The sequence below is a fragment of the Hesperophylax consimilis genome, chromosome 13 (assembly GCF_061612785.1).
Source record: "Hesperophylax consimilis isolate HC1 chromosome 13, BYU_Hcon_1.0, whole genome shotgun sequence".
NCBI classification, from domain to species: Eukaryota; Metazoa; Arthropoda; class Insecta; order Trichoptera; family Limnephilidae; genus Hesperophylax; species Hesperophylax consimilis.
This window is the reverse complement of record NC_142848.1, coordinates 31,950,987-31,972,034: the sequence shown is the minus strand read 5'-3', so window position 1 is coordinate 31,972,034 and position 21,048 is coordinate 31,950,987. Positions and strand designations below refer to the sequence as shown.

At 32.3% G+C, this 21,048-nt stretch overlaps 1 protein-coding gene and 1 non-coding gene across 2 annotated transcripts; both read right to left on the bottom strand.

Annotated features, from left to right (window-relative positions):
- Positions 1-2,881: 2,881 nt before the first annotated feature.
- TRNAS-CGA (transfer RNA serine (anticodon CGA)) lies at positions 2,882-2,958 on the bottom strand. Its single transcript has one exon. It is a non-coding gene; the product is annotated as a tRNA-Ser (tRNA).
- A 2,452-nt stretch (positions 2,959-5,410) lies between these two features.
- Positions 5,411-21,043, bottom strand: Pburs (bursicon subunit partner of burs). Its single transcript, XM_089639015.1, has 3 exons — positions 20,769-21,043; positions 16,329-16,453; positions 5,411-7,563 (listed from the first exon to the last, which is right to left on the bottom strand). Exons 1-3 carry the CDS (start codon positions 20,890-20,892, stop codon positions 7,393-7,395), a joined length of 420 nt encoding a protein of 139 aa, XP_089495141.1. The 5' UTR covers positions 20,893-21,043; the 3' UTR covers positions 5,411-7,392.
- Positions 21,044-21,048: the final 5 nt, after the last annotated feature.

Genomic DNA, 21,048 nt, shown 5'->3' with positions numbered 1-21,048 from the left:
ATTTGACAGCTCGTATCGCTCATAGTAGGAACTATAATCATGTTACTCTTGCGGCATAAAAAGATAGAATTTAATACAGCCACCATCTTGGATCGAAACCGGAACGTAACAAAAAATTTCAGACGGACGATATGTTGTGTTGGTCCCCGGTAAGACTAGAGGATCTGGGTTGGACCAGATAAATCATCACAATGATAATTCATCACATCTTTAAAAAGTTATATAAAGTCATGGAAAGTGATGAAACAAAAACAATAGGCTAGGTTAGGTTATGTTAAAAAAAAAAATTTTTCATCGTTTCTAATGACTTTATATCACTTTTTAAAAGTGTGTCGAATTTTCACTGTGTTGAGTTATCATGGAACTGTTTTTTCGACAAACTTGTCGAATTCCACTGCATGCAAAGGCTATTTAAAAAAAACACCTGTTTTCAACTTAAATATCTAATGTCGACAACTATTTAAGTCAGGATTTTAAGTAAACATGCATATAATAGACTTTTAGGGTGATAGTTTGGGTTATTTTAATAATTTATGCGTATTTCGCAACCTTAACCTGTTAACCGGGGAGTTCAGTTTTGAATTACTCAGCATATAACGGGCGCGAACTCCTTCACTAGGAAGAATCAGTACCTCACGCCCGGTGGACGTTAATTTTATTTTTTTTATTTATGCATCAAAAAAGTGAAAACATCGAATTAAAAAAAAAGAATATTTATAAACAATTATAAAGATTACAAAAAATATTAAAAAAGGTTATAATTACAGAACAATAAATAAAAGCACACAGATAAAAGAGAAACATTGAGTTGAAAAAATTAAAATATGTAAAAATCAAAAACTCAATTTCCGTGTGATATGCTCGGAAATATACGTCCCGCTCGTTCCAGGACGCAACATATATTTCAAGGACGTATTCATACGTCCTACCCGTACCCGATACTGTTTACGTTTGACGTATTTATACGTCCCGCCCGGTTAACAGGTTAACTTAACTTTGATTGAGAAAAAATGGAACTCTGATGCATCTTTTACCATCTCCCACCACATAAATAGTTATTTCTTGTAGTAATTAAGTTGAAACCAAGTGCTATTTATGATTTTTAGTGTTTTTTATTAAATGATATGTTATTAAAATTTCTCCAATTAAAAATGTATGTAACCCACTCTCCCCTACGAATATATCACCCTCCCCCTGCCTGGACCAAATGTAGCTTACTCCCTTACTTTTGTTTATCAGTTGTGTAAAATTTAAAACACGTTTATTATGAAGACCCTCAGAACGGGTTGTTTCAGAGAAATTAAAATGTAACATTATCATCAAATGGCCATTCTGCGGCATTTTGTTTTTTTTTTCAGTTAAAAGATTCCTGTTAAATGCCGATTGTAAGTCCGTTTCAGCTTTTGAACAAATTGTGATCAGCAGAAGAGAACAATTATCTTGTTGTTAGGCTTGTCAGCTTATTACGATTTGATAAAAATCTAAAATTCACATAGAACCGGCGTTTAACGAGTTTCACCTTTAAACATTTTTAAATAATGGCGCTGAAGGGACATTTGATGACTTTGTCACAAGGAGAAAAACGAGAATAGCTAATTTATTATTATTTAAGAATCCTGATAAACTTTTAATAAATTCCTAATATATCGAACACCTATTCATGCACCTGTATTTGTGTTGATAATATATAATGACGCAATGCGAAAATATTACGATTTTTGTAAAAAATTGTAATAAAAACATTCGTATTTTACTAAAAGTTTATCAGGAAACCTATCAATTTATTCGTAAAGGACCTGCAATCTTGTTTTTGACCGGATTTCGAATAATTTGAAGAGATCTAAATTAGCATTATTCATTTTTCTCCGAGCATATGTGAAATTCTACGAAACAACTGGGCCTTAATATGTAGTAAATGTGTAAGGCTAATACATAAAACAATTAACTAGTACTTACTTACTAATTGATAAATTCTGTGTTGTACATAATATTGAATTAATGTTTAATAATTTATAATTAATTATCCCAAATTTAGGGGAAACTAGCGCTTATAAAGAATGTATTTATATCAAACGTTAAAGTTTAAAATTTAAAATTATCATACATACGTAGATAATGTAATGTAATTCTGTAAATAGATAGTACTTCAAATGAATGTTTATTATTGTAAATAAATATGTTAGTAAATAAACTTCTAGAAATTACGAAAAATGCGTATTTATTTCTTTTTTTATCCCATTTTTTATTTGCACATTGAAGGTCTTTGGAAGAATTCCTATCTTCCAGATGATTGAACTCGGGATGCTTGAAATGAAAATCTAAAGACTGGAAATCAATAATGGATCTGTACCCTTTTCAACAGTAAAAAAATAGAATTTCCCATGCGACGAGGAATTTTTCAGAGGGAGGATTTTTTTCTGTTGCAACTATGTGACGATGCGCACCCCCTACTTATATACCTTCTATATGTACACACCGTATTCCACGCTTATACCGCGAAATTTTTAAGGAGGGTGGGTGGTTATTCTTGATAATCTAAGAAAAAATAATAACAAACAATGTTACAAAAAAAAGCTTTATTTAAAATTGTCCAGTGTAATCTTTGCTTTACTTTTGCAAATAATGCACATATTCGGATAACAAAATGGCGACCCTCACATTTTAAATTTTAAATTGAACAGCTGACCGAGCGAGAAGAAATAATAATTATAAAATTGTGTACAAGCGAATGCTTTGCAAACCAAACAAAAATAATAAATTTTTCACAACTTATTTATTTGGGAACTAATGAAATAAAATAAAAAGCTTAGTGGGAAATAAGCAATATTTAGTCGCCTGCAATATCAATACAAATTGAAAATATCTCCCGAGTAAAAATAAATGACACCGACGGGAATTGAACCCGCGCCTCCTGATGTCGGGTCAGACGCTCTAAACCACTGAGCCACGTCGCGTGTCGGCTTATTTCCAACCTTTGAATTCAATGTATACAATTTTACAAATTTTTGATGAAATAAACGCATTTCTTGGCCAAACTCACGCGACATTTATTGCATACTTGTTGCCTCCTAGTCGACTGTTCCACCATACTATTTTTAGTTCAATATGTTATTTAATTGATTTATCCTTTTTTTGTGTGTGTTTGTTTTTTTAAATTTAATTTATTTACTTCCGCCTTCATCTTCTTCACCAATGGGCACTCTATTACTGGACTTTATCTTCACACCGCAAACTGCAGGCATTTGATGGAGACTTGTGAATAAGGAGAACAGAAGAGAAAAAAGACAATAGCTCAACAATATATCCCAATCACGTTCTCCACAAAACCTTCAACTTCACAAAATACGTCAACTGAGGATGCCATAGTCCCTATAGTTAGAAATGGCAAAATTTAGCATTAATTTTCAGATTTTTTAGCATTAACAATTGGAAATTTAACGTTTTATAGCAATTTGAGGCATAATTTATCGTTTTGTAGCAAAATAGAAAAAAATGTATTTCCTGAATGTTTTTAGCGCATATTTTAAGTATTTTTGGTAAAATATATGTTTAACCTACATTTGCAAGTATTTCCATGTGAAAGATTATAAATAATTAATTTTAATATTAAATTAATAAGGAAGGAAACTCTAAGTACGGGTCGAACACAAACACAAATGCAGATTGCGATTAACATCAATAGGCGTAATTTATTTCCCACTATTTGTGTAATGTCAAAAAGCAATTTTAGCCTACAGTACAAAAATATTAAATATTTTCACATAAAATAGTAACAAAATTATAAAAAATCGTAATGTAAATATCGATTTTTTTTAAATTTTCACATATTATTTTAATACCCGGTATTTTCGGGAAATTCGCGCCTATTTCGCTAAATAGAACAATTTAGCTGAAATACGGCCAAAATCACGTTTTTCGCGTTATTTCGCGAAATAGAAATCACTGGAAACACTTTCAAATGCCTTGAAACGCAAAGAAAACTTATAAATGCCCTATTCTCGAACCATAAATTTTTTTTCGCGTTTTTAGTTAAAACGAAATTTTGCCATCTCTACCTATAGTATATAGTTCAAACTCTGGTTAATAATATTTTTTCATACATAAATAGGATTAATAAAAACAATCAAATCGATCTTTAAATACGTTATCTATTTTCAAAAGTTGTTTAAGATTAATAATATAAATATGAATTAACATGCTAAGGTGTACTTCAAATTAAATTACAATTAAATACATACAAATTACCTACATTTAAAATTTATTCAAATTTTAACAAATGAATAGCGATATAAGTTATAACAGCAAAAAACACGGAGAAATATTATTCCACATTATATTTACATATATAATAAAAGGGAAAGAATGTTTCTGATTAATGTACGGAAGTGAAAAAAGGCTATACCGGTTTATACTTTAAATATTTTACTATGCGGCATATCGTAGTTTTTATATTATTGTAAATATTAACAAAACACGAAACATTAAAGTTATTAGGGTATGTCATATGGCAATTAATTCCAGCGTCAATCTTACACTTGAAGGCTAACAACAGTCTAGTCTCAAATGACTTAATTATTCAAATGAAAGCACTTTGTAAGCAGAGCTTTAATACGAACGTAAGCAAATCACATTTAGCCTCTATTCAACGCCTAAATAGTATTTAGTAGTTTGGCATTGAGGCGGTTTCCCCAAAAAACATAAATATATAATGAAAGCATTTTCTTTGTCTCTATTTCTTGATATTCTGACAAAAATAGTGGATTCGTTAACAATGTGTCTCATTTCTAAAGTATTTTGTAAATAAATGTACAATTTATACCTGTTCACTGTTTGAAAGTCGACAATATGCACGGAGAATAATGAGCCTGACTGATTTATTGAAATCCTGTAAAAAACGTGATTGCAATCCATATATTAGTCCATTCAGAATATGTCGGAACACGTGTACATACAGGTGTCCTTTTCTTGATAAATATAATAACGAAATGTTACAATATTTGATTTTTTATGAACACGCGTTCCGAGATTCTAATAATGTTTTACCGAAAGTTTGTTAGGAAACCTGTAAATTCATTCGTTTGCGGACGTTTTTAACAATAATACAATATAATTTCATCAGCTTTTTAATAAATAGCTATATTTTATATCGACGAACTCGCAAACATTTTTTGCATTTTCAGGAAATCATATACTTTCAGGCCCCTTCAGTAAAGCCAAGTAATTTAAGACACGTTAAAAAAGCCTAGAAATGAATAAGACACTTCATTTAGACATTTTCGAGAAATGCCAAGAGTTTTCATGAAAAGCATCCAAATACCATATATTTTACCTTTGAAACTTTTAGGAAATGAATGGATAAAAATGAATAATTCTGATTTATTGAAAATCTTGTCAATCTTGTTAAAAATGGGACTGTAAGCCTCTTTCTGATACAGTGTAAAATTCGTAATAATATCGAAACACGTGTTCATCCACCTGCGTTGCTCCAAATAACTTATCAGGACTAAATACAAACATGTTGGAACTTTTAAGAACACCGTGGCAAAACATTGGTATTTTACTTGAAGTTTCTTGGGATACATTCATTAATGGCCTACAATCTCGTTTTTAACAGGAATACGAACAATTTGAGGAGATTTTTAGTAAATTAGCTTTTTTTATTACGAAGTTTTCTCCGTGTGTCAACGATTTTATGTAGTGTTAACAATAAAACTAATAAAACAATATACAAATCCTGAAGAAAAGAACATTGATTTAGAACTAAAGCATACTAATTCTGTACAACAAAGAGCTTGTTCAATTCACTTATAATAATTTTCAGCTTATTAAAGAAATGGTTCTACGTATTTATTAATTAATACTTTTAATGTGATGAGAAAACCGCCATGTTACCATAATTTTGTGTTTTTTTTAATCGTATTTAAAATATCATCAAAACATTGTAAATAATCATAGGAATTAGCGGCGAATCATTAATTTAATTCAATATCAGGGGTTATCAGCTGTCAATCTTGCCATGTCACAGGTAATTTGAGGTCAATCATAGATAATAGAAACAAAGGGAGATAAACAAATACAAACTGCACGGACTATCGAAAGCAATAGAAATAATGCGCTTGGTTATAGGTAATCAACACACACGACGCCCGCACAATGCACAGAGCCTGTCCCAACTCGTAAATTAATTCCTAAACAGTCAAAAAGACAAAATAAAGTAGTGTATTGAATCAATTGTTACTATAACAATGTATTCAAAGCCTTCCCATGAAAAAATTAGTCCTTTTGATGGCATCACAAACTTTCCTGTAATGATTTCATTATAATTATTACAGTTTGAATATTTTAATATTTTGTCCTTTCCAGGATTGTCGCTTCTATAACTTAATGGCTGCTACATATTTTATACATATAAAATAGCTATATAGTTTGCAGCTAAAGGTCAACAGAATGCATGAAATGATTAGTGTCCCATAATATATTTGTTTTGATTTTTATAAATGCGCAATTTATTTGGCGCTTATGAAAATTTCTGTTGAGGTATTTCAAACGGAAATAATAATAATATCAATAATATTCAAAAATCTGTTAGTGAAAAAATAAGAAAATACACAGATTTAGGAAATGAAATAAAAAGAATTTGGCATTCTCAGACTATAAAAATATTACCATTCGTTATTTCGGCTACTGGCATTATACCTAGCTCTCTAATTAAAAATTTAGGCGTATTAGATCTATCAAAAAAATTATATATAAAGATGCAAAAGTCGGTCATTTTGAATACATGTAGGATAACAAAAGATTTTTTAAATATTTATGTTGAGGGATCAGTAGGATTTATAGGCCCTGTTAGAAGTTCTACCGAGCCGAACCCTCTGATATGAAAATATCTGGAGTCGGTGAATTATTTTCCCATTTGATATCTGGTGAGTTGACGTGTTGTTCTTGTATTGTTTTGTATTTATTTTGCTTATATAATGCACTTACATAATGTTGATTGACTAGATGATCATTTGTGGAAAAGTGAGTGGAAGGGTTAAGTTTTTCCTTTGGGGAAGATTTAACCCGGACAACTAAATCGGAAGTTAAAAAAAGGAAACGAGCGATGTTGTCTAAAGGGTTAATTATTTGATGGAAAGGCCAAAATGCACTATTATAGTCACAATTGATTTCATACCTTTTATTTTGCCCTTTTAACTGCTTAACTATTTATTTGTTTATTTTGAGCGACTCAGTACTTTGTGCGGTCGTCTTGTGGACGGAACCAACAAACAAAAACCGATTTGCAGTAGTATTGGGTGAACGGTATTGGTGAAACTTAGTTTCGTACTACTAATAGTTCATTTTGCATCTCCATTGTATCTATTATCTATGGGGTCAATTTCTGTTGTGGGTTTATCTGCTGAAATCTCCGCACTTGTAGCACTTGCAGTCAGAAGGTTCTTTCAGTTTGAGGTCCATATTGGCCATCTCTGGGGAGGAGAATCTCATTCCGTCGGGGTCGTAGCAGTGGGTCAGGGAGATGATCCTCTCGCGCAGAAAGGTTTCTCGGCAGCAGTAGCATTCCTGTAATGTGTAATCAGTATTGAACAGTTGTTTAAGATGTGAGCTTTCAGAAATGCTGAAGATTTTCACGAGATTTCACGGATTGGCATTTTCTGAAATGCCAGTGAATTTCAAAAGTTTAAGGAATTGCTATGACACTCCAGGCACTTTAGGCATATCGTAAGGAATTGCTATGACACTCCAGGCACTTTAGGCATATCGTAAGGAATTGCTATGACACTCCAGGCACTTTAGGCATATCTTAAGGAATTGCTATGACACTCCAGGCACTTTAGGCATATCGTAAGGAATTGCTATGACACTCCAGGAACTTTAGGCATATCGTAAGGAATTGCTATGACACTCCAGGCACTTTAGGCATATCGTAAGGAATTGCTATGACACTCCAGGCACTTTAGGCATATCGTAAGGAATTGCTATGACACTCCAGGCACTTTAGGCATATCGTAAGAGGTATGATTTGAGATTTTCATGGCTAAAAGTATTATAGTGATTTGTTTTGGGGGTATTATGCCGTGCTGCGCTACCTTCTTCTTTAGCCAACGATTCGGACAGCATTACACATCTGCCCTGATGATGGACACTGCAATGCTGCCCGAAACATTGGCTAAAGAAGGAGGTAGCGCAACATGGCATAGTACCCCAAAAATAAATCACTATAATATCACAAGAGATGGGTTTTTAAGGTGCTTTCTCTAAAATACCAAAAAATTTCAGGTTGTTTCATAAAATTCCAAGAAATTTCTGGTACTTTGAGGAAATGCCAAATATTTTCAGGAACTTTTAAGTAATTACTGAATATATCAAATAGTGACAAAAAATTACAGAGAATGCAAGTATTTCAGGCATTCTCTGAAAAATTAAATCTCAGGCATCTTCAAGAACCTCAAGAATTTTCATGCACTTTCTCGAATCACTTACCAAACTTAACCCATCAGCGATCCCCTTCAATTTTTTATCCCCATTTGACCTATCCCATGCTCTTCAACTCACTGTTAGGTTAATTTAGGTTAAGGGCGACATTTTCACAAAAATCACTTTCACAAATACAACCAGTTAAAAAGTAACAAATAACAAACAGTGTATTTTATATTTCATGCTTTTTCATGTGCACCTTTTAACGTTTTAATTTAGCCATGTTCAGTCAAACAGAACAGACTTTGTCCATTGAAGCGGGTAAAGAAAAACAATATTAAAATAATTTTTACAAAATTATTAAAAAATTAAATCAACAAACCCTCGAGTGAAGCTGAAAATAGCAAATCTGGTCTAACAAAGATTTGGTAAATACAAACATGCTTTACAACACACTCTTCGTGTTTTTGTTTAAATTATCAACGTAGTAAAACTACACACAGCTCTGTAACTATTATATATTATATTATATTATATTGTACTCGTGTTATTATATAAAAATATTTCTCCTTTGTACATATTTCGATGATAACTTGCATTGTTATATCGTTCATAGTTCATAATCAGTTTATTGTGCTACGTACAGGGTTTTCCAATAAGAGGTGTTATTTTGAATAGCCAGCTATTTCAGTAGATGTTACTTTTGAAGCTGTCATTTTTTAACATTTGACAAGTAGAAACTACGTTATTAATAAAAATGGAACGATACATGCTTCAACAACGCATTGAAGTTATTAAAATTCACTTGAGTGAATCAAATGCAAATCATCTTGAGTGATGAGGCCCATTTCCACCTCGGTGGCTTCGTAAACAAGCAAAATTCTCGCATCTGGGGCTCGAAAAACCCAAGAGTTATTGTTAAAAAGCCTTATCTTCAACGTGTGACTTTTTGGTTCGGTTTATGGTCCGGCGGAGTCATTGGACCTTACTTTTTAGAAAATGAGGCTTGAGCAACAGTTACGGTGAATGGATTGCGCTATCGAGAAATGATTAATGATTTTTATGGCCGGAATTGGATGGTATTGATTTAGACAACGTTTACTTTCAACAAGACGGCGCTACGTGCCACACAAGCAACAAAACCATTGATTTCTTAGGATTGAATATTAAAATAACACCTCTTATTGGAAAACCCGTTACTATACACTTGTTTTTTGTACTCCAACAACTTATCTATAACCATGTATACATGTAAAAGCCTTCAAAGCGTAAATAAATAATTTAAATAATTGCGTCAACGTCTTGAAAATCTTTATGACATCAAAGCACATATAGGAATTTACGATCAGGGTGTCAAACATAGTCTCTGAAAGGTTCCTTCCTATCTAGTAACCCTTCGCGGGTTCAGAGAAAACGTAGAATTTATCGTCCTCGACTGAATCCTGAATCTGACAACTTCAAAGCTTGTTCGCATTACTTTTATTCAGGAAGATGCTTAAGGTGGTGATTTACACGAGTGTGATTTATTTTATGGTAAACTAGCGCAGACACGCGAAAAATCACGGCATGGTCTGAATTCTTGACAAATCATTTCGAATTTTGAAAAAGAAAAACAATTAAATTTCTCTTCAAATGATTTATTACGCACAGAGAAAAATGAATATTGTTTATTTATTAAGAATCTCTTCAAATTATTGGTAATCCGGTAATAAACGGGATTGTAGGCCATTTCCTGATAAACTTTTAGTAAATTCGTTCTAATATCGGAACACGTGCACTTGAACTTGCGTTTGTCTTCATAATATACAATAACGAAATGTGAAAATGTTCGTGACAATACTATTTTACAAAAAGTTTATCAGAAAACCTATGAATTCAATCGTTATCAAGGCCCTGCAATCCCGTTTTTAATCAGATTAATCGGATTCTTAATAAATTTGCAATTTTTTTTTTTCAATAATTTTTCTCCATATAGTTGTGAACATTCAAGATGGACGTAAAGTTAACACGACGATTTCATTAATTTTTTTTTGCAAAGTGTATTTACGAAGCGTTTTAAAATAATTTGTGCGCGTATCTGTATATCACCAAACTTCGGCTGTATGTGCTGTGTTCAATGAACTCATATTTGCTTGGGATCGATAGATTACCTACCTGCACGTATAAAAATGAGAATTACTAATTTATTAAGAATTATTGGTAATCCGGTTAAAGCGGGATGGCTTTAACGAATGTAAGAACAGGTTTCCTTATAAAAATTTTGTAAACATCGAATACTTTATCACGATATCATTATCCAATACGCTTTAAGTATTTTTTTAAAATCTAGCTAAACCCTTGAGTGTGATACAATTTTTTGAAATTTTAGTCAAAAACGGTTTATTATTTTTTTTTTTAAATTCGATTTTCAGGAAATTGCAATTTGGCCTTCATACAAATCGAAATGTTTTTGGCCAAAACAACAACAATAATGTTGTTTTTTTAATATTAGCACTCTAGTACACCCAAAAGTGACGAGCCACCACTTTTAGCAAAAATCCTACAATGTTCTAGTTCTCCAATATGTTAAAAAAAATCTCTCTAAATACGTTAACATGTTTGTTGTTTAATTCCGTATCATGTTTACTGTGTAACCATGACAATATACCTTTAAAAAAATCCTTTGTTCTAAAAGAAATTTTCACTAAATGTATATGTACCATTTCACAAAACTATGCTTGCACTATAATATACTATTAAACTGATTTTTTTCCAAATGTACACTGTACACTCCTCTTTCATACGCAAATACTTCTAATGGAAGAGCAGTATAAATAATACATCAATGTATAAAACGTGAGATACAAAATATTCCATTTTAAAAGTTATATGTTACGTATATTTTATTAATAAAAAATATTTAATTATTGAAGACAAAATTAGCGAATCCTAAACAAAATTTAAAACAGAAATATGAGAAAAAGATACGGTCACATCAAGGACTCGAACCCAAGACCCTTGCCCTACCGGGGCACCGCTCTACCTTATTTTTATTTTTTTTATTGTTCTTCAAAGTACAATCCCATTAAACCGCAACTAAGCAGTTTGTCAACAGGATGTTCATGTTCAATTACAATATAACATATTTTGATAATATTATTACTTATTACAATACAACTTATACATCATATTTATCACCAACCACTGCCATAATCAAAAGTATTACTAATACAGAGTATCTCTGCTTAGTAGCCATGTTTTCAGCATATATCTGAACCTCTGAGGTAATTCGCATATTTTATATTGCTTGGTAACATGTTGAATATTTTGGGCACGTTGTATTCCAGGGTTCGCTGTCCGTATTTATTGTTATGTTTTGGTACAAGCATTCCTTCATTTTTTGTGAACCTAGTATTATGTTCATGTTCGACTTTCCTCTTATATTCAGAGTCAGATATATGCTGAATCAATAATTTGTGCCATAATAAGGCCTGTACCGGTAAGACAGTAAAGTTCCGATACAATAATGATATGTTTCGCCTCTGTGAAAATATCTGTTTTGGAAGTAGTAATTTAATCATAGAATTTTGTACTAATTGTAGGTAATTTAACTTAGTTTAGCAAGAGTGTCCCCATGTGGTTATTCCATATCGTAAAGTAGATTCTGCAAGTGATAAGTAAATTATTTTTAAAATATTCACAAGAACGAAACATTTCAATTTGTACAGTTTACCCACTATCGCCCTCAGCCTTTTACAAATTTTGTTTATTTGCAAGTCCCATTTAAAGTTGCAATCAACAGTCCCTCCCAAATAAACATATTCATTAACAAGTTCAATACTTTCGCATTTGCAGTTCTGCAAAATGTTTTTATGAATACATGCAAAAATGTGGGATATTATTTCAGGCTTCTTCAGAACTGAATCATGTGGAGATCGTATGTGCATCATTTTGGTTTTTTTGGTATTTATGATTAGGCCTGCGTCGTGTGACCATTTTATCAGGGATGTAAAGTCACACTGCATATATGTATTAGCATTTGATAATTGATCATCAGATATAACAAGAGCAGTGTCGTCTGCGTATACAAAATGTTTTACATATAAAGAAAGTTTTTTCATTATTGATACAAATATTATATAAAGCGTGGGTCCCAAAATTGAACCCTGAGGTACGCCAGCGCTCATATTTTTCTTCCCACTCAGTTTTTCTAATATTTTTACACAGATATGTCTATTATATAAATAATTTTAAAACAAATTAAGTAGGTTTCCTCTAATTCCAATTGCCTCTAAGATTTTTAATATTTTTTGTGGATCAATGGTATCAAATGCTTTGGAATTATCGATAAATAGTACTAATACATGTCTTTTATGGTTTAATTCATTATTTATATAATTCTAGAAGTCCTGTAATAATTTTTCTGTGCTTTTTTTCTTTTGAAATCCATATGGTTTGTTGTCAATAATGCAAAAATTTTCTAAGTAATTGTTTAATTTTAAAGAAACATATTTTTATAAAATTTTATCAAGTGCAGGCAATTTACTAATAGGTCGATAGTTTACTATTTCCGAGTGTTTTCCTCTTTTGTATATAGGTCTAACAATAGCACATTTAAGGTCATCAGGCATTTTCCCTTGTATAATAAGTCTATTTACAGAGTGTGTTAAAACAGGTCCTAAAATATCTATATGTCCTTTTATGTCGTACATTCTTATGTTGTCCATTCCCATAGATTTCGAATTTTTCATTTTTTTAACAATATTTTTAATCTCTGTGATAGTTGCCTCGGGTAAATACATGCTTTGAACATTAATTCTACTGGATCGACATTGGATGCTTTAAAGTCACATCTGTGCAACATTTGTTTTATACTATCTGAGAAGTAATTCACATATTGGTTTGTTACACTTTCCACTGTCTGATCCTTTAAAACATATTGCGAGATAACTTCATCGCAATTACTTTTTGTTTTTCTTCCCAAAATTTTATTTATTTCATCCCACGTTTTCTTAGAATCATTAAAATTACTTTTGAATTTATCTTTAAAAAAACAATTTTTTCGTTTGGTAATTATTTTGTTGACATTATTTCGCAAAATTTTGTAATCATTTTCAAATTTTTCATTAGAAGGTGAGTTTTTCCATCTTCGAAACAATAAATCTCTTTTTTTTAATTTTCTCCAAAATATCAGAAGTCATCCATTTTTTTAGCGCATGAAGTCTTTTGCTTGGTTTTTCAAAATACGATACCGTACATTTGGCATATAGATTAAAAAAATTATTTTTAATTTGTTGATACGCAATAGTACTATCTTCCTTATTAAGTATACAATTCCAATTAATTTCTTGTATCTGACTATCAATACGTTTTTGGGACAGTACAGTTATTTTCTTCTTGTTATCTAAAAATTCTTTTGTAGTATCATATTTAATACTTACGGCTGTCACATAATGATCTGCTTTGGAAATCTCGCATACACACGCTGATAATGGTTCCATTTGCTTAAGCATGTTAGTGTATCTAACGTATATATGATCTATACGTGAACGTGTTACTCGCCCATTAACAATTGCTTCCCTCGTGACATCGTCTATGCATTTAATCAAATAATTGTTAGCAAGAATATTCTCATATGAGGTTACTACAGGATTTTGAGAATTTATCAAGTTTAGATTGATGTCCCCAAAATACAAAACATTTTCTCGTGGGCCTATTAAATCCGTCAGAATAGATTCTATATCCCTAATGAACGATTGTTTGCTAAGATTCGACGGTCGATATATTGCTAATATACTCAGGCTTCCTTCATTTGGAAGAGTAATTATACCATAAATATTTTCAAAATAGTCCGATCCTAATAGTTTTAGTTTAAATACCAGATTTTTCCTAATATACAGGGTGTATCGGCACGTACCCGACAAACTTTAACCAGCAATTCCTTAGCACATTTGGAGTAAAAAATGTTATGGGCACTGTGCTGTCCGGTAACATTTTTTTTTCAATTAAAAACAAAAATCTAAAAAATTTCCACACTCCCTCACTGTCATTGGCATTGCTTCTCGTGTTCAACAGCTGTTATTAGCAAGTATGTCGAAAAGCGTCTTCGCTCTTTCGTACACACTAAATAATAATAGTTAAAAATGAGATGAATGGTGCCGTGCCATTTCGTTGTGATTGTAAAAGCGCGCCAATGTAGGTAGATACGTACATTATTCAACGAAACTCTTACAAAATATTGCCAGATGGGTTTTCCAACTTTGACAAATGATAAAACAGTGGTGACATGTGGTGAAAATATGAATAATAATTTTTTTATTAAAAAAAACGTTACCAAACAGTAAAGTGGCCATAACATTTTTTACTCCATATATGCTCAGGAATCGCTGGTTAAAATTTTTCGGGTACGTGCCGATACACCCTGTATAGCAATATGCCCCCTCCTGACTTATTAGTGCGACAGTAGTTATAACTTGAGTAACCTGGAATCTTAAACATATTAACTAGGTCCGCTTGTATGTTCAAGCATTGAGATATCTATACGCTCCCAACAAGTATTTAGGTACATATTCAATACATCCCAATTCTTACTTAATGATCTAATATTTACATGAATACATATTAAATCCCCAGTTTCGCTTTTTTTAATTTTTAGCCACTGATCAAGATCGTTTGTCCTTATAAATTCAACTTCAGTGTCTTCCTCTAAATAATTACTTTCAGCCATATTTTATAATGTATATAATATGCATTCTATATATGAAGCGTAAACAAAAATCTAATGAGAGCTAGTCTAATATACATCTAAATCTAAAAAATATAATAAAGAGCTAATGGGACCCTATCTCCTTCGGTCATATTTAAGAGGAAGCTACAAGCCAAAAATGTGTATATTCTTGGTATACCTTATATTGTAGGTAATAGGCATTAAAATCGCTTGACAAAAGGAGTCTAGAAACGTTCGATTTCAAGCACAAAACTGGTTTTTTATTTATTTTGTAAATACTTTCATAAGAAAGCAAAAAAATTAATCAAGTGAAACTGTCACAGATAATCTTAGCTATAATACTGTATTTCTATTGAAAAAATATTTTTTTTTACTAGTTTACATTTATATTTTTAATTGAGTAACAGGCATCAGGCTGTAGGTAATAGGCATTAAAATCGCTTGACAAACGGAGTCTAGAAACGTTCGATTTCAAGCACAAAACTGGTTTTTATTTATTTTGTAAATACTTTTATAAGAAAGCAAAAAAAATAATCAAGTGAAACTGTCACAGATAATCTTAGCTATAATACTGTATTTCTATTGAAAACAATTTTTTTTTACTAGTTTACATTTATATTTTTAATTGAGTAACAGGCATCAGGCTGTAGGTAATAGGCATTAAAATCGCTTGACAAACGGAGTCTAGAAACGTTCGATTTCAAGCACAAAACTGGTTTTTATTTATTTTGTAAATACTTTCATAAGAAAGCAAAAAAAATAATCAAGTGAAACTGTCACAGATAATCTTAGCTATAATACTGTATTCCTATTGAAAAAATGTTTTTTTTACTAGTTAACATTTATATTTTTAATTGAGTAATTTATTTTTTTATTTGTATTCGACTCAAGCGAAACGATAGGAAAACTTTCAATTTATCTAAAGCATATTTTTTGGTATTCATAATGTACACCAATTCGTTATAAAGATTAATCAAAATATTGATTTAGCATTTAGTTTCGCCTTAACAGTATTATACTTGGAATAAGATCTACCAATATTGTCTTCATTTTCTCACTGCACATTTTTACTGATTCAACTCAAGATTAAATAATAAATTCATCGGTTATCTAGCGTATCTGAATGTTTTGCTCCGATACACGGCACGGTGCTGTTTTCTTTATATTTATTTGGGATAACAGTTGCGTACGCATTTCGTCTTACCTTGAGGAAGCCAGTTGGTGTGATGACAGAAGGCTGCACCTGGCTGGTGCAAGTACCCTCACACTTGTTGATGGCCACATCACCGTTGCACGTCCTCACCAGCCTGCCGATCTCGTCATATTCATCTAGAGAAACAATGATATGGTCATATATTTGATATTTTGGAGGGTCTTCTTTAGAGAAAGGAAGGAGAGGAAGTTCTAGGAAGGTTAAAGGTATGAGGAGACGGTAGGAATCTAGGGTTCAGCGTGTCCAGGAATGACGGACATGTGAATATATCCCTCTCACTGTGGCGCAAGGAGATAGGTCCAGAGACCAGTTGGAGAAGTCAAGGGTTCTCATCAGACCAACCTCTCTGGATCTGGTACGCCACGCAGCTGGTGGGAAGGCGCATCCTGAACAAATCTCCCCCGATGAACCCGGGCACTCCTGCTAAATCACCAAACGTAACGAACCACTTGGTGAGACCTATAGCAGAGGTGTTTGTTATCCAATAAATGGTCCCCGGTGTATTATTATTATTATTACTTTTTTTTTTTTAATTTATTGAAACATATAAACAAGGTTACAATTTTTTAACAATATAAACACCAATATATCAATCACTCTCCTAATAAAGCAGCTGCTTGTGTTTGTGTTTATATTATCATATTACGTATTTATTGATTTATTGATGTTCTCCATAAGACGGTTATTTATTTATTTATTTATTTATTCATTTATTAACGGACATCGTCCAAATTACAAAATAATAACACGAATAAAGTAAAATGAAAAATATAGGAGTAGACAAAGGTACATGAAAGCAAAGACATATGGTAGATATAATATAAGAAAATAAAGTGACAAGTCGAATAAAGTCAAGAATACGCCGTGGGTCAGGACCACAGGACACTTAATATTCCATCACTTGTTTTGCGACTGGCAAAAATCATTTAGACTTATCCCAAAAAAGTTAATGTTTTGACTTGAGTTGACCAGTCTACACATTCTGGACAATGGTGAATAATATCCATAATTTGTCGAATGATGGTTGAGGAAGAGCAGTTCATTATTTCTGAGTCTTTGCGAGAGGATATTGAAGGGAATGAGTTGCAGTAGCGTAGGTGAATCAATAATACCATTTATAATTTTGAAGAAGCAAATGAGGTCATTTCTTTCCCGACGGACTTCCAAAGGAGAGAGGTAAAGAGTTCGTTCAATTTCATCATATGAGTATTTGCCTTTTTCTAAACCTAGCCTCCTAGCAATCCCTCTTAAGAACCGATGTTGAACAGATCCAATGCGTCGAATGTGGACAGCATAAAAAGGAGACCAAATAACACAAGCATATATACAAGATGGGGGCGAACCAAGGAGCAGTAAAGAGTTCTAAGGGTATTTACGTTTTTGAAGTCCGAAGTGATTCTAGTGATGAAACCAAGTAGTTTGAGGGATTTATTAACGATTGCAGTTATGTGATCCCGAAAAAAAAGCTTGCTATCAAGAGAGACACCAAGGTCTTTAATAGATGTAACAGTTGTTATGCACTAATATATTACGGAGATGATCACAAATGTGAGGTAAATATAAGTATAAAAGGTCGTGGGGGCAGTTTTACTATTTTGTGACATATATATTTGCTGAACTGTCTGTGAGTGACGTTGAAAATGTCGATGGGCAATGCAAAATCGTGAAGTAATTAATTGGCGCATTACACGCTGGCAATTACTCGTCATAATTATTAAAAGCACTACTGCGTACTAATATGTCTCCGAAACTTGATCCACTATTATAACGCAATAAGCGGTGCGCGTAGACCGGATTCGGTAGTTTTAGTTAGAGCGTTGGGAGAGTTGGAACCAATTTTTTCGATTCACTTCTCATCTAAATATAATATATACGTCAATGTTTTGTACTATTTTTAACATGTTGACAAAATAGCCGTAGTAGGTTGTTTTCCCACAAGACCAAAAAGCTGTGTAAATAAAAACAAGATTTTATTAAAAAATATGTCTTGAGTACCTACCTATTATCAAAGAATCTCTTCTCTTCCTACAAGAGATTTACACTTACATATATGGATAGGGTAACCTTCTGGACCGGCGTCATTCCCGGAAAACGTAATATAATTGAACACATAAAATGATATATTTGAATTCCATCGTACCGTAAATAACTCTGAGGAAGTTCTGACTTGGCGTAAATCACTTCATACTCGTACCATACGATTTTATTCCGTAAAAGTAGCTTTAAAGCAAAGGTTCCCAAACTTTTTGTCCCGTAGACCACGTGCCGATTTTTTCTGTTTTGAGTGATTGATGGAATGCCTAGATTTCGGGCCGAAAATTCCCTAGATTTAAGAATGGATTTTTATGGGGTATTCTCGATTACTCAGTACTGGATTCCCGGCAATATTTTAAAATCCATGGTGGCTAGGGAATTTCAAGAAGAATAATTCCTTACGATATTTTCGTATCCACTTAACGCATTTCGGACAATAATTTCCCTACACAGACAGAACTAACAGAACTTGAATGGAACCTTCATGGTTCAAATTCTGTGTAACAACCCGTCCTTATATATAAGTCACTAGTTATAACTATCAATACTTGTTGCTACTTATAAAACTTCAAATCGGACGCGTTTCCAAGAAAACGGTCGGATTTCATTGTATGCAAGATAAAAAAAGTCAAAAATTTTATTCTTGTATGAAAACATGCTTTCGTAAAATGAATATAAAAAATATTGGTATTTTAGTCAGACAGTGAAAGTTTAAAAAAAAGTTGAGTGATGTTCCTCTTTGTTGCAAACTTAGTTTTGGCGAACATCAACAGGTGTGGTGAACTCTGATTTTAATGCCTGAGCTGTGTTGGCTGATAAAAGGCATTGTTGGCTAGCGGAGAATATTTAGCAATCGTGAATTTTCTCCTGCTTCATATGGTGGAACAGAGTCATAGCTTAATGTTGTATCTGTATAGCCATGATGCCGAGGTAATTTAGTAAGTAGACAGAAGTCACACTATTTATTATAAATACTCCCGGGGATACTGATGAAGCGAACATCGAGGTATTTAAAAAAAGCAATGTACAACCTACTTTATAAGGAATATAACGTTATGTGTTGTATAAAACAGTTATATATCACTCAAATACTTGCCGATTTTTTATCAATATTAAATTTGCTGAAAGAACACAACAAACGCATGCAACTATAATTGACTCTGCATTTAACTTTGTGGCGGTACATACTAAAACTTGTTTTAGTCAAAAAAACTATTTATATCAGGCACCACTCATGTTTAATTTTCTTCGAAATCATACCAAATTCTTAGTTAAATTTCAAAAGTTAGTTAAGATGTTTGTATTGACAGATATCTTAATATGTTTTCATCCTTGTCCTTTCTTAAATAATAAGATTTTATATAAATCCCATTTGCTAAAAACTAAATGTCGCCCTAGCTGTCTTTATTATCTACTTGTTTCTTCTTGGGAATAATGATAAGCAACTACTGTCAAATTACTCATCTGGTAACTCATCTAATACTTTTTTCTTATTGAAATATTAAGTGTTTGTATGTATTATTACGTTATGTTTGTGATTACTCTATGGTTGATTACACAAATGTAAATTGTTAACCTCGATACAGGCTCAGGCCTAGTGAGGTTGATTTTTGACTCAAAATGAACAGAAAGAGGGAACTGGTAGGACTATTAACGGGACACTGCCATTTCAGATGACTTGTGAAGTTGTTGGGAGTGGAAAACACTAATAGATATTGGAAATTTGAAGAGGATGAAGAGACTCCACTTCGCCTATGGTGCCAATGTGTCGCCCTGTTAGGAACAAAGCTCAGCTACCTGAGAAGACACACGAAGAAAAAGCACTATTATTGAATATTGCTAATTTATTAATAATCTCTTCATATTATTCATAATCCGGTTAAAAACAAATTGAAGGCTTATAAGGAATGATTTGATAGGTTTCCCAAAAAACTTTTACTAAAATACGAAAATATCTATTATCACAATGATTCTAAAATTTTCGCATTTCGTCATCGTATATTATCAAGCCAAATGGTGTTCCGATATATTAGCAAACAACTAAAAATTTATCAGGAAACGGCCTGCAATCCCATTTTTAGCAGGTTTACCAATAATTTTGAGAGATTTTCATTAATCTGAAATACAATTTTTTTCTGTGTGCACATTATGGAACTTTGAGACAGGCCAAATATATCAATGACGAACCTAGTGAACATTATCAGAGGAATTACTTTGAAATAGGAGCACAACGGGCCGTGGCCTGAGTAAGTAAGTACTGACGGAAACTATGGTATGGTAAAATAAAACGAATTTAGAACAAAATGTTTCCGGAAATCTACCGGTTGAAAGCACTGTCTGTGTTCATTACAAGAAATAATGTAATTAAAACTGTTTTAAATACAATAAATTACAAACCTTTAGTTAGATGTATTTCAGTGGGTAACGTCTCGCAGTTTTCGTCGGCATTAACATCAGCACTTAGACAAAACAATAGTACACTTACAAAAACAATTTTCACAAAATCATTGCCTAAAACCATGTTCTTAGATTTACGAGCAGTCGATTCGAAAAACGGTTCGAAACGCTGTTTGTTCAATTCACTGAAGCAAAATCTTTTAACTTTTAAATGTACACTTTTTTTATTACAACAAAGAGATTTATTCAAAACTGTTGCTGGTGTCACTACTCAATATGC